Genomic DNA, 13,801 nt, shown 5'->3' with positions numbered 1-13,801 from the left:
TGGAAGAAATACACTTTTATTAGAAAAGCGCTCTGCAGAGATGCCAGGCTCTGTCGTACCAAACCCATCTACCTGACTCCACTGGCCAGATCCCTCCTGAAGCCACAACAGCTTCCCCAAGTGCTGTGCAGCCCGGGCCTTAAATAGTGCTTTCCTGCTGCCGCTCCTAGCACAAGCAGCCCTGGGGCCAGGGGCATCGGTCGAAACCAGCTCGACCCCACGCTGGGAGCAGTGCGGCGGCACCGGGGGCTGCACCTCCGAGAGGGGAGAAGCTGACGTGGCAGCGCAGGGAGGTCTGGGTGAGGACACGGGGATGTCCCCGGCGATGGCCCCGTGTGTCATCCATCCCCTTTGCCCCCGCGCTGCGGTGGGGACCTGGCAGAGTGGAGTGGGGCGTGGGAAGCGAGCGGCTCCGTTACTGCAGAATATAACATGGGTACGTCTAGTACAACAAGCACTGCTTATGCGATCGATAATACTGCTACAAAAAAAGGGGGGGCCCCCGGCTCCTGCATCCCTGCGTGGAGAGCACAGCGCCGGGGGGGTACCGGGTCCAGGGACAGTGGAGGAGATGGGCTGACAGGAGAAAAGGGGATGAGGGGAGAGATGTGGAATGAGGAGGTTGGGGGCTCTTCCAGTCCAGGCACCACAAGTCCTTCCCAGGTGCCCAGCTCCCCATTACGGCACCGTCTGCGTGGGCACCACGGCTGCTTTGGGCGGCTCCAGGGTGGCTTCTCGGCTCTTCTTCCTGGGGGGCTTTTTAATGGGTGTCTTCTTGGCTGTCTGCTCGCCCGGAGGAGCCGGGTCCTGGCCGCTGACCGCGGTTTGTTTCTCCACCCGCCTGGGCTCGCCCCCAGCCGCCGGCTCGGCCGTGGCGGGGATCAGTTTCTGCAGGTTGGGAGAGGTGGGCAGCAGGGGCTTGCTGGCCTTCTGGCTGCCGGCGGCTGCCGAGCGCTTGGCTTTTTGGGGTGGGGTGGGCTTCTCCCGCTGGGCCCCCACCCCGTTGGGCCGGGCGCTGCCCTCCGCCTTGTTGAGGCTCTGAGTCTTTTCCTTCAGCTGGGCTGCCAGCAGCGTGGCCGCCTCGGAGGCCAGGTGGGGATGGAGAGCGTCGGAGCGCGGCTTGCCGGCACTGGGGCTGCGTGGCGCCTCCCCGGCCCGCCGCTCTGCATGGAAGCCGCCCATCTTTTTGAAGGCGTTCTGCACCGCCCCGTTGATATTCTCCATCTGCTCTGAGCCGGCCTTGCTCCTCTGCTTGGGTTTTGAAGGCGACTGGGGCTCTGTGGCAAGGTTGGCTTTGCCCTCGGGGACACCGGGCTCCTTGGCGTGCTTCTGCGGTCTCTCCTTGCCACGTGTGCCACCGCCGCCCTTCTCCTCTGCTTTGCCATGCACACCAGCCGACGTCTCGCTGGGGCTCCTCTTCCTCTTGGCCAAACCTTGGCCGTGCTCGGGGCTGCTGGGCCGGGCGGCCGCTGGCTCTGGGGAGCGGCTGGGCAGCGAGTTGGACTGGCTGGAGTTGTAACGGCTGTGGATCCAGGATACCTTGGGCTTGGTGGACGGGTCGGGAGGACGGGGCTTGGTTCTCTCTGGGGACAACGCTGTCTCCTCCTCCTCCTTGGAATGCTTGGAGAGGCGGGCGACCTTGGCATAGAGCGCGGCGCTGGCCGAGCCTGACCCGCAGGATGAGCGCTCGCTGTCCGAGGACTTGAGCAGGGGTGTTTCGCTGCTGTCGGCATGGAAGGCCTTGACAGAGCCCGTCTCCTTCAGGAAGCTGTACTCGGCTGCCTCCTCCCCGCTGGCTGGGGCCACGAGCTTCTCACCGGGGCTGGAGGACGGTGCTCTGTCCCTGCCGTCACTCACGCTCTCTGTGGGAAGAAAGCATGGATGTGTCATGAAGGCACGGAATGGTTTGGGTTGGAAGGGAGCCTTAAAATGCCATCCAGCCCAACTTGATCCCATTGTTAGACAACTGCCTCCAGCTGCCCAAAGCCCTGTTCAGCCTGGCCTTGAGCACCTCCACTTATAGGGTTTCTCTGGACCCTACGCCACTGCCTTGTTGCCCTCGTGGCAAAAAAAACCCATGCACAGTGGTGGGATAGAGGCAAAACTGGGCTCCCCATTGCCCTGTCTCACCTGGTCCCTCCCTACCTCTTCTGCATGCCTCCAGGTCCCCCTGTGCCACAGGACCCCCACTTTCCCCATCGCAGGGCCACCTTCAGCCCTCGTCTTTACATGCAGCACCCAGGGAAGCACCCGTGAGTCTCACCTTCATGGGGCACGCAGTACACTGGCCCCTCATCTGTGGTGTCAAAGGAGGAGAAGGAACCACGGGATGACCAGGACGGGGAAGGCTGCTCCACCACTGAAGGTGGCTCGATGAAGCTGCAGTTCAGTGTGTTCTCCAGGTCGTGGTGAGCTACTGCCAGGGCAGGAAAGTGGCCATCAGCCAGTGCCTGCCCTGCTGGGGCCCAGCCCTGCTTCACCCACCCTGGGATGAGCCATGGTTGCAAGCAGCCACGCTCCCCACACACAGCACTGTGCAGGGGATAAAAGATCATGGAGATGTCTATGTGAGAGGGAATAAACCTGAGACAGGAATGGACCAGCAAGACGAGGGGACCCTGTTGTATAAGGGATGGGGGAGGATGCAGAGGCTGAGAGAAACTCCAGAGCCAGAGCAAAAGCAGTGGAGATATTTAAAGAGCAAATGGCCCAGAGTGGGGGAGGCAGCCACTCCGGCATGACTTTCCTTGTTGTAAAACCCAAAAAGAGAAAATCAGAAGCAGACCGTTGGAAGCAGATGAAGCGCACTGCTTCCTGCGAGAAGGCGTGACGGGGTGCTGGGACTTGTGGCCACGCGGCATCTCCAGGACTTGAATGGGACCAAGGGGATGGCTGGAGGAAGAGGAGCACCAACAGCAGCTCCGAGATGTGCTGGGGCTCCTGCCTGCCCCTAGCAAAGCAGGGCTGCAGGTCCCTGTGCTGCCAGATGATGATGGACGGATGTTATTTCTCCAAGGCCAGCCCCAAGCGGTCGGAGCCGTTGCGTGCCTGGTTCCCTTGTTGCCTGCTGGCACAGATCCCTTTGTTCCGGGGTCCTGGGTGGCCTCACTGCATAGCCCCAACCCCACAGCAGGTTGTAATGCACAGAGCCCTGGAGCTGGGGCCATCCCCTCCCTCTCCTCTGTGTTTACACAGCGCTGCTGGGTGGGAGCCAACTGCTGCGGGGCGGCTGCAGGAAACGCGCACACAGCCCCATTGAGCCCCGCGCACACAGCCCCCTCTGTCCTCCTCCCCGAGCCCTGCTCAGCCCCTTCCACAAATACGGCCCCTGTTTGGGTTGCAGTGGGGATGTTTCCCTGGCCCCGGTGCGCTCTGCATGGGTTTGGGGCCGGGGGAAGCACAGCAGGTCGCACACGCTGGCCCTGCTCTGCCCCTCGGTGCCTCACCTACGACCTTGGGCATCTTCTGGCGGCGCAGGGGGATGCGTGGCAGCTTCATGCTGATGCGGCTGAAGCGCCCACACAAGCGTCTCGGAGGCTTCTTGGCTGCCACCGGGTCCTGATTTGCTCTGCAAGGAAACACAACGACCCCATCAGGGCAATGGTCACACCGGGGCCATCGATCGTGGAACCATGCATCGAGCTGGAGGCCCAGGGATGCTGAACATGAAGAAGGGTTTGGGGAAAAGGCAGGACAGAGAGATACCACAGCAGTGTATTCCCCATTGGTTTTGCCCCAGCGGAAGCCCAGGATGGCTCAGGGCAGGGGTCAGGGCTGTTGCCAGCCGTGTGCTTCAGCTCGCCTTGTGGCAGAGCCAGACCGTGCCCCAAACACCCACAGCTCCCATCCAGGCCCTTGAATCATATGATTAACTTCAGAAAAAAAATAAAAAAAATAAATAAAAAAATCCCAACCCCAAACAAACACGTGGCTTCTCTTTATTTGCTCTCTGGTTTTAAAGTCTCTCGGGGATGAGCTTTCAGGCAATTATCCGCAGCCACAGCAGCAAGAGGCTCTGTGCAGCAATGCCACTCAACCTGCGTGCACCCACGGCCACTGCAGTACCCCTGCCACAGCCCTTCCTGGCACTGGGAACGCTTTGGCACAGGACATTGAGATGGCAGTTGGGAATCTGGGCATCCTGCAGCGCCCGAGGAGAGGAAACTCTTTGGAGCTATTTCCCATGCAAGACGTCTCCGAGCAGCACTGAGTTTGGGAAGTGGCTCCTTTTATCTGCGGCATAATGACATGCAGCCCACAGGCTCTCCAAACCAGATGTGCTGGGCTGGAGTGGAGCTGGCACGGCTGCAAGCAGAGGCTTCCGGAAAATTCCTGCACAGCGGCCGGCGGCACGAGGGACGGCTTTTGTGCAGCTGGTGGAGCTCCCCCGGCCCCTTTCTTCCCAATAAGCAGCCATCCCCATCCCCATCCCCACCCCCACCCCCACTCCCATCCCTGTCCCCATCCTCATCCCTATCCCTACTCCTATCCCCATCCCTATCCCTTGTCCTCATCCCTGCAGCAGGGACTGGAGGGGCTCACTTTGTCCTGCAGACCCTGCAGCCCAGCCCCGCTGTAGGAGCTGCTGTGCACACTCCTGCCTTCATCCCCGCGCCATTTTGGGGATCGCAGCCATAACTCAGCATGCTCTAGGTTTCCCTTTGCAGGCTCCAGCCCTGGGGACCCACTGGGTCCCAGTGAGGTGATAGCCAACAACAGGGACACAAAGCCAGGAGGCATCCTCTGAAGTGCAGGGTCCTCCTGCTCCCACCCTGTGCTCTCTTTTCCCCATCTTCATGAGGATGGGAAACTGCCCCACATCTCCCTTCCGTCCTCCCCTTTCCCTGCCAGCATCCACTCACCCGTGCCCTTCATCCTTCTTGCGGCAGACGCAGCAGCAGCAGAGCAGCGACAGCAGGAGGATGAGCAGCAGCGCCAGCAGAGCTCCGGCCCCAATCACCCCCATCCGTTGGTTGGCCTCTGCAAGACACAGCGTGCTCAGACACCAGCCACAGGCATCCCAGCACCCCAACCCTACAACTCACCCATGTGGCAGGCGCCCGTCAGCGGGTCGCAGGCACCGTCGTGGCAGCTGCAGGCTTGAGCACAGTTGGCTCCATAGTGGCCGGGCGGGCAGGTGAGGTTACAGCTGGAGAAAGGGTGAGGGGTGAGGGTGGGGTGATGCATCCTGGGGATGTTCCCTGCTCTCCTTTCCCAAACTCCTTCTACTCTGGGAAAAACAGGTGACACAGTGCTGGATTGCACTGACAGCATCCCCATGGGGGACTGTGCCACCTTCCTGCTTGTCCCCATGTTTGCTGTCTCTGAGAGCCCTCCTCCACCCCCACGTGCTGCACAAGGCTTTGCAACGAGGCTTGTAGCACTGCGGTGACAACGGGTCACTAACCCATCAGCAGTACCAATCCAGCAGAGCATCTGCACCAGGTCTCAGCTCAGCACTGCTAATATGATGTGGCCATGTGCCCCGTGCACAGCCAGCACACACATGGAGCCCTTCCACTGCAGCCCATGAGCTTGGAAACCTCTCAGCTCACTGTATGTAAGAAGGGAGAGCAACTATGGCTGAAGTGCCCTCCTTGCCAGGGCACAGCCTCTCAGCTCAGCACTATGGAGAGGAGCACAAACCAGGGCTGGAAGGTGGGCAATGCGTTGGGCACCACCCAAAACAGCCCAGGCTCTGGGTGCCCTCCCACCGAGCATCCTGTCCTCCGAGTTCTGGGGGCAGCAGCAGTTTGGGATGATGCTATGCGGGACCCCACTGCCAACAGCATGGGCACTGGGATGGATGCAGCGGGGCTGATGGCCCTGAGCCCAACACCAGCTGCTCCCAGCTGGCAACGCCATGGCCCCGATCCCAGCCTCTCTCTCCTGGGGCTGCAGCTGCTCCCTTGGCTCAGCCACATTTCACGCTCTCTGGTTTTCAAAGCACCGCCGTGGCTGAGCCACGTGCCCTGAACCCCCACAAGTAGCTGCAGGGGGATGCAGGGATGGGAGCAGGGATATCTCCCAGACAGTCCAAGCTACACCCATCAGCTGGACCCATATTTCTACCCCAGGCGGACTGATTTCAGGAGATACCATGGGAATGATGTGGAGCAATAGAGGGCTTTATGCCCACTGCAGACATTTCAGCAGCCTTCCCTCCAGTGCTTCCAGCCACTTTTCTTTCAGACAGCGCTTCTATTTCATGTTGGGAGAAAGCAAAGGGGACGAGCATGCATTTAGGACAGGGCCTGATGCTGGTTGGAGATGGGCACAGCCAAAGGGCTGAGGGGCTTTGGGCTCCTCCTGGGTGAGCAGCCCCCAGTGAGAGCTGCTGCTGGGAGAGGGAGCACCACACAGATGCCATACCCATGAGGCTATGTGCTATTCTGGGATGTGGTTTTCTCTCTGTTTTCAGCTAGAAATTCCACCCTGAACTTGGGGGAAAAAAAAAAAACAACACACACACACACACACAAAAAAACCCGAGTTTTGTCAAAGGCATTTGTTTTTGCCAAATGGCCATTTCCTAAAGCAAAATCCTTTCATCAAGAAACCCCATCCGGCAGCTCAGCGAGAGGCACACGGTGGCCCCGCAGAGCGCCCTGCTGAGCTCAGGGGGGATCGGGTGCTGCCACCTCAGGTTTGTTCGGAACCCCGACCCCAACCAGGGGCAGGAGCAGACAGGGGATGGAGGTGATGCCAAGCAGTGCTGAGTGCCCGGGGTCCCGCAGCGGTTTGCTTACTATGTGCCGTGGGAGCCGGCGCGGCACAGGCAGCGGCCCGTCTCGAAGTGGCATTCGCCGCTGACGCAGTCGCTGCAGACGAAGGCACAGTTCTCCCCATACGTCCCGTTGCGGCACTTGGTTTCACACCTGGGGAGAGGTGAAGGCAGCTGAAGCGCCGGAGAGGGGATTTCTCATGGTGCCCCCCACTGTGCCCATCCTGGTCATCCTACTCTGTTTCCCATTTGTTCTGTGCGAGGGGATGGGGCTGGGTGCTGTCGGCCCCATAAAGGTGCTGCAGAGCCTCAGATCCAACCCCGGGTGGCTCCAAGGAAGTTTCAGAGTTGAGCCCCGCTGTTTGTTAAGGTCACTGAGAGGATAGAAGCACCGTGGCATTGTGCATCCCATGGCCCTGTGTGCTTGGCTTTGGGGTCCCTGAGGCTCCCTATGGCCCCATGGCCATGCCAGCAGGCTCAGCCCATTCCCGCTGCCCCAGCTGTGCACCCACTCCCAGACCCCACACAGGGACGCAGCACTGCACCAGCATGCACCAGCTGGGCCGTGCAGCACTCACCTGTCTCCAATCCAGCCGGGGTTGCAGTGTGAACACTTGCCATTGATATGGTTGCAGGTGTGGCCATCCTTGCAGGGGGGGCAGAGCTTCTCGCAGCCCTCCCCATAGAAACCAGGCGAGCAGGGCTGGTCACACTTGGTGCCATTCCAACCCGCCTCGCACGTCAGGCAGCGCCCATCCGCCACGGTGCAGGGCTGCAGGCTCTTGCACTGCCCACACCTGCAACAACCAAGGGACACGTGGCACATGGCACCCCACAGCTCCCACCTCCCTCCTCGCGCCCCAGCGCTCACCTCCTCCTGCAGCCTTGCCCATAGAAGCCAGCTGGGCACGGCTCACGGCAGTACTTGCCGCGGTAGCCCGGCTCACAGGTGCAGGTGCCATCCACCTGGTTGCACTTCCCCTTGTAGCACTGGCAGTAGCGGTCACAGCGGGGCCCAAAGGTGCGCTCACGGCACTGGCAGCGCCCGGTGAACTGTTCACAGGGTGAGTTGTTGCAAGAGCATTGGTTGTTACAGCCACGGCCCCACCAGCCCGGCTGGCACAGGCAGTTTCCTGTCTGCTGGTCGCACTGGGAATTGTGGCTGCAATAGCAGGAGCTGGAGCACTGGGGACCCCACCAGTTGGGCTCACAGGTGCACTTGCCCGTCTTCTGGTCGCATTTGCCGTGCTTGCAGAGGCAGATGTTCTCACATTTGGGGCCCCAGCGGTTGGGGTTGCAGGTGCACTGACCTGTCACATCTTCACACTGCCCATTGGGGTGGCAGCTGCACATCTCCTTGCAGTCGGGGCCCCAGAACTGACGGGGACACTCTGCAGATGGAACAGTGCTGCAGTCAGCCATGGGTGACTCCATGCAAGCTGCACCTCTTGCTCCTCTCCATCCCCACTGCTCCTAGCACGCTTAGGTGACAGGCTCCCTATGTGAGACGGCCCACTCTGGGGTGCCCCAGTGGTGCCACTGGTACTCACTGGTGTCGCAGTTGGCACCGAAGTAGCCGTGGCGGCAGCGGCACTCGCCGGGTCTCACACACACCTCGTTCTCCTTGCAGGTGAAATTCCCTTCGCAGACGGCTGGGCAGATGGACAGACAACATAGCGTGAGGACATGGCTGAATGGTCCCCACTGTGTGCCACCAGGCTCATCCCATCCCAGTCCCCAACCCCCACAGCAGGGGATGGGGTGCATGGTGGCACCACGGGGGTCACCGAACTGTGACGCTGCACGGCGATCACAGCGGTGATGCCACCATCCTCCTGCCACCATCCCCGGCTCCATCCCTGCCCCAGCCCCCTACCACCCTGCTCACCCATCCCTGTGCTGCAGGCGAGATGTGGGACGTGGGACAGGGGAACACAAGCAGCCACCAGCACAGCTCCCTTCCTTCTAACCTCCCTATGGAGGTGCTGCCCCAGCACCCCCAGCCCACGAGCTCTCCTGTGCCAAAGGGGAGCGAGCTCTAGGGCATGGCACAGTGCTGGCCCCATGGCCCCACAAAGTGCCCCTGGCCAGCAGGAGAGGGGGAACAGAGCACCCGCACCGAGCGCCTTACCTGGCCGTTGTTAGACCTACGGTGATGGGGACTATAGAAAACCCTAAAATAGACAGATGGAACAGGTTAGAGGCAGTGAGTCTAACGGTTAGAGCAGCCTGGGGGAAAGTGGGGAGAGGAGATGGGGACAGTTTGCTGCGGGACCATCCTCCCCCGCTGAGCATCCTTCTCCCTTCCTGCACCAGCTGCATGCAGCGAGTGGTTATGAGGACGCATGCAGGGTGAGTTAGTTGGTTATGGGGTCTGCAGCCCACCGGCTGCCTGGGCACCACTGCCACCCCAAACTGAGGGGACACACAGGGTCCCCAAATCCTGCATGGTGGCACAGCAGGGGCTGCCCTGGCTTCCTGTGGGCTCGGTGGCACCGGTGCCTTTCTGCAATGGCACGTGGCTGTGCCTTCATCCTCTGCCACAGCCCTCCAGCACTGTGGCAGCACGCAGGGGGCACCACACTGCATCTCGTGTCCAAGGGCTGCACCCCAAGGCGAGCTGGGGTGCACTACACAGCTCCCAGGCTGTCTCACGACCTCAGCATTGCTGCTTACCTATCAGACACTCGCTTCCTTGTTGCCTCCATCCTGGGCAGCACACGAGCACCGAGGAGCTGCAGGAAAAATAAGTCCACAAATGGTTGGGATATCTGGAAAGCTGCTGTCCTTCCTGGAAACCTGCCAGCGATGCTGTGATGATATCAAGAACCAATTCTGCCAAGCAGATGCTTGGCGCGGGGTACCCAGCTCAGCGCAGGGCTCAGCAGAGAACAAGGAGGAAAACAGCAGCAGTGCTGGGCATGGGATGACCATACCCAACATCTGCGTGCCCCACGTGCAGAAAATGGCTCGGATTATTTTACCACCAGATGTGATTTAAAGGATAGACTAAAATGAGCGTATTCTTAACCAAGGCACTGGAAAATAATAGATAGGAGGGAGGAAAGGCTGGGCAAAGCCAAGGAGTGCTTATGGGAACCTACAGATGGGTTTGGTGCCTGGCATCGTGGCAGCACGGGGATGGCATCCCAAGGTAGGATGGTGGCATCTTGCCCCATCCCCTCTCAACCACTACAGCCCTCAGAACAGGGGCACAGGGACACCCCATGCGGAGGGGACGTCCTCTTCTCAGCACAAACCCATCACATCCTTCAATTTGTGCAGCTTTGCCCGCACAACTGGAGCTATACCCCATGGATGGGAGCAATCCCGGAGGCTCTGGAGCAATCCAAAGGCATGCTGCAGTCGAGGAAAACTTGACATGGGCTGGACCAGTGGCAGAGCCTGGAATGCAAAGCTTTTCTTTTTTTTTTTTTTCCTTTATATGTAACAAATGCAGAAGAGGAGGAGGAGACAGCGAGGAAGTATTCGTGAAACGCAGCGCAGTCACAGGACCACGTCTGGCTGCCAGAAGGAGCTGCTGTGGGCTGGGGGGTAGCAGGGAGCAGCCCCCGGTGGGACACGGGCTGGGCCGAATGGGGCAGCACCAACATGGGAGCACCGTGGCCGCCCCTCGTGGAAGATGTTGAAAAATTGGACGGGAGGCAGAAAGGAACCACAAAAATGATTCAGGGCCTGGAAAAAATGCCTTGCAGCTGGAGACCAAAATAGCTCCATCCATTCCGTCCGTCAGTGAGATTACACAGCGCTGCGATTGAGCCCAGGGCTGGAGCAGGGTCTGTGCCCTGGAAGGGAGATGAAACACACAAGGAAAGGCAATGGGGCACCAATCAAAGCTTCTCCGTGAGGGGACAGGAGGACCCAAAGTGAAATCCACCGGGCTCCACGGGTTGAAAATGTGCCATGATGGAGCGTGGGTTGTGCCTGCGCGGTCTCATTCCCCAAAAGCCCCATGAGCTCAGCTGGGGATGGGTGGGAAGGGGGTCATCCTGCCCAAGGAAGGACCACGGCGCCCATAGCGCTGCACTGTGACTGAAGCACCATGAGTGGGTCCTTAGGGCAGCCCACACGCAGCACTGGGATTAAAGCTATCTCCTGGCAGATAGCTAATCGCCTCCGCTGGGCCGTGTCCGACACCTCCCCGCTCAGCCTCCCCTCCTTTATCAGCTGCTCTGACAGCAAACCAACGCGCTCAGATTTCAAAGCTTGACCCACCTCCCTGCACCCCACAGCACAGCTGGGACCGGGGCTCAGCCTCAGAGCATCCTTCAGGTTGCCCACGGACCCGCTGCTTCCCTCGGCACATCCCTTCTCTTTCTGTTTTACTGCCTTTTCCCCTTGAGAAAGGGGAAAAAGAATCACTTTGCCAAACTGATGGGGATTTCACTGGTGCAGATGAAAAGGAGCGCATAATGGGGCAAAGCCCGAGCTGTCCCTGCTCCTGGGAATTGTCTGCATCCCACTGAGCATCCCATGTCCTGCATCCTACTTAGAGTCTGGGAGCTGCACGAATGGATGGAGGTGAAAACCCCACAGCCCAGAGCACTGCTGCCACCTGCTCCAGCTGCACGCCCATCCCAGTGCTCACACACCACTGCCCAAACCGGGGAGCAGCATCACCCTGGCGCCGAGCCCCTTCTTTCTCCACACCACCCGTCACTCCGTGCCTTGTGAGGCAAAAAGGAAATTCTTCATACAGGAAAAGAATGGCCAAAGGAGAGTTAGGGAGACAGCAATTCCCACACACACAGCGCTTGCACTCATCACCCTGCACCCCTGCTTCTCTAACAGAACGGGGACATGGTAACTTAACAAGAGCTTTGAGCTCAAGAGGAGCAGTCACATTTAGCACACAGCAAACCAAACAGTTCCAAAGCACATCCCTTTCTCCTACCCTATGCAATCCACAGAACTGCATGGACGCAGCTTCTTGGGCTGGCCCCAAGGGTCACCACTTGCAGCCCCACTGCCACCCCAAGCGACAGCTTTGCTGGGCACCGGTTTTACAGGGGGATGTGGAGACCCGGTGCAACCTCCCTCCCCCCCTGCCGAGTACTGAGGCTGTGCTGCTCTGGCAAAACCTCCTTCGGAAACTGTAATTTGAGGAGGGGGCACCAGCGCCCCGCGGCCGGGCTGAATGGAGCCATTATGCGGCCTCTCCAGCGCGCAGCACATGTTTTCCTTGTGGACTTTCCTGACCTCACGGGCGAGATGTAAAAAGGTGCATTTATGGCTTGCCCTTCCCCCCATCGCCCGCCCATATAGGGGTCTCTTCGGCGGGATGAGGCAGCTTTGGGACCACTGAGCCCGAGAGGGGAAAGGGAGGGGGGGAACAGACAGAGGGCGACCCCGGGGACGGCACCTTTGCTCTGAAGCCAACGCCAAGTATTGTCCCGGTGCTGCCAACGCGGCCGCCCCGAGCGCTCCGGGAGCCGCTCCAGCGGGGGACACCCGCAGCATCCCGCATCCCACTGCGGGACCACACCCGGGGCGCTCAGAACCGGCTTCTCCCTGCAGGACCGGCGCAGGGACACCGAGATCTGGACCCGGGATACCAAAATCCGGACCCGGGACACCGAGATTCAGAACCGGGACACACAGCTTCAGAGCCGGGACATCAAAAATCCAGACCCGAGACAGCAAAATCCGGACCCGGGACACTAAAATCCGAACCCGGGACACCCGGTTCCATCTCCCCCCGCCACGATGGGACCCATCGCCCCCCTCCCCACCGCCCCGCACCGCTCTTTCCCAGGCCCGCGCCCTCCCCCCCCTTCCCTTCCCGGCCGCCCGCCCGGCCCCACCTGCCCTCTCCTCCCCTCTCTCCTACCCTGCAGCCCTGCACACGTTCCTGCCCCGTGGGCTCAGCTCCTGCGCGGCTCCGCAGCTCAGCACCGCCAACAGCAGCAGCGGCACCGCGGTTCCTTTTGGGCGCGGCGGCCGCAGCCCCAGGGCCGCCATGGCCGTCGGCGCGGCGGGGCCCGGCCCGACCCGGCCCATCCCATACGGGGCTCGGCTCGGCTGCGCGGTGCCCGGTGCCGCCCTGCCCTGCCCTGCCTTGCCCTGCCCCGACGGCCGCTCTCGGCGGACGGAAACTGCAGTGCGAGCTCCGCGCCGCCGCCGCCGCCGCCGCCGCCGCCTCCCCCGCGCCCCTCTCGGCGGCGGCGGGAGGGGCCCCGCCGGCAGCCAGGAAATTCCGCATTGGTTCCCCTGACGGCGGGCCAGGCTCCGGGGGCCGCCGCCGCCGCCTCCTTCCCGCGTCCGACCCCGGCCCCGAGCCCCGACGGCAGCGGTGTGCGGGCTGCGGAGCGGCGGTGCGGGTGTAGAACGGCAGGATCCGGAGTCCCGATAGCCCCGATGGAGGCTGTGCCCGGCTCTGGCAGCCCCGAGCGGTGCCCGCAGCGGCAGCCACTCGTAACTCCCTCAGAGGGACACAGTTAGGAGGTGGGGGGGCTCATCGAGCGCTTCTAGCAATCCCAAATCCCTAGCGTGGACGGGGGACACGCCGAGCATCTGCCACGTGGTTGCACAAACAGTGTCCCTTGAATACTACAGAGCATCGCCGCTCCGTGCAGGACCGGCTATCCCAGGCGCTCGGATCGATGGTTTTAATAGGAATGGCTGTGTTCTCTCCCGCCGAGGGGCTGCGGGCATCTCCTGCATTGCCGCCTCTGAGCACCGCACGCCTCCAGGAGAGGATGCTCCGACTGCATCTGACGGGAGAGAGCCGGGGCGTGTCCCGAACACCGCGAGTGAAGGGAGCGGATGAGCAGCTGCTCACCGCCGACTCCTGGATTTATCACATTCTGGTCCATGGAGCAGCGATGCCACAGCACGGAGCAATCAGGACCCCCTAGGGCTACTTTCCCACGGAGCTGTGTTGTCACCAGGTCACTGACGGGGACCCGTGAGGCAGAGCCATGCCTGGAAGATGCTTTCACCCTGTCCCTGTGCAAGGGCAGATCGTGATGCGAGCAGCCACGGGTGCAGAGGGAGGGGCTGAGGGGTGGCAGCCATTGGGGACCGATGTCACTGCCCTGAAATGACACGGATGGG

The 13,801-nt window shown here is 61.1% G+C and overlaps 1 protein-coding gene across 1 annotated transcript; it reads right to left on the bottom strand.

Moving 5' to 3' along the window:
• On the bottom strand, positions 1 to 12,962 carry SCARF2 (scavenger receptor class F member 2). Its single transcript, XM_052689616.1, is given in 12 exon segments — positions 1 to 1,862; positions 2,264 to 2,416; positions 3,447 to 3,568; positions 4,863 to 4,980; positions 5,046 to 5,149; positions 6,750 to 6,878; positions 7,303 to 7,521; positions 7,596 to 8,115; positions 8,275 to 8,376; positions 9,401 to 9,459; positions 12,576 to 12,811; positions 12,813 to 12,962. Coding segments are annotated over 12 exon segments (3,081 nt in total). The 5' UTR covers positions 12,948 to 12,962; the 3' UTR covers positions 1 to 678.
• Positions 12,963 to 13,801: the final 839 nt, after the last annotated feature.

This window comes from Tympanuchus pallidicinctus, unplaced genomic scaffold (assembly GCF_026119805.1).
Source record: "Tympanuchus pallidicinctus isolate F22 unplaced genomic scaffold, pur_lepc_1.0 scaffold25, whole genome shotgun sequence".
In the NCBI taxonomy this organism is placed as follows: domain Eukaryota; kingdom Metazoa; phylum Chordata; class Aves; order Galliformes; family Phasianidae; genus Tympanuchus; species Tympanuchus pallidicinctus.
The sequence above is the reverse complement of the archived record's forward strand: the minus strand, read 5'-3'. Positions and strand labels throughout refer to the sequence as shown.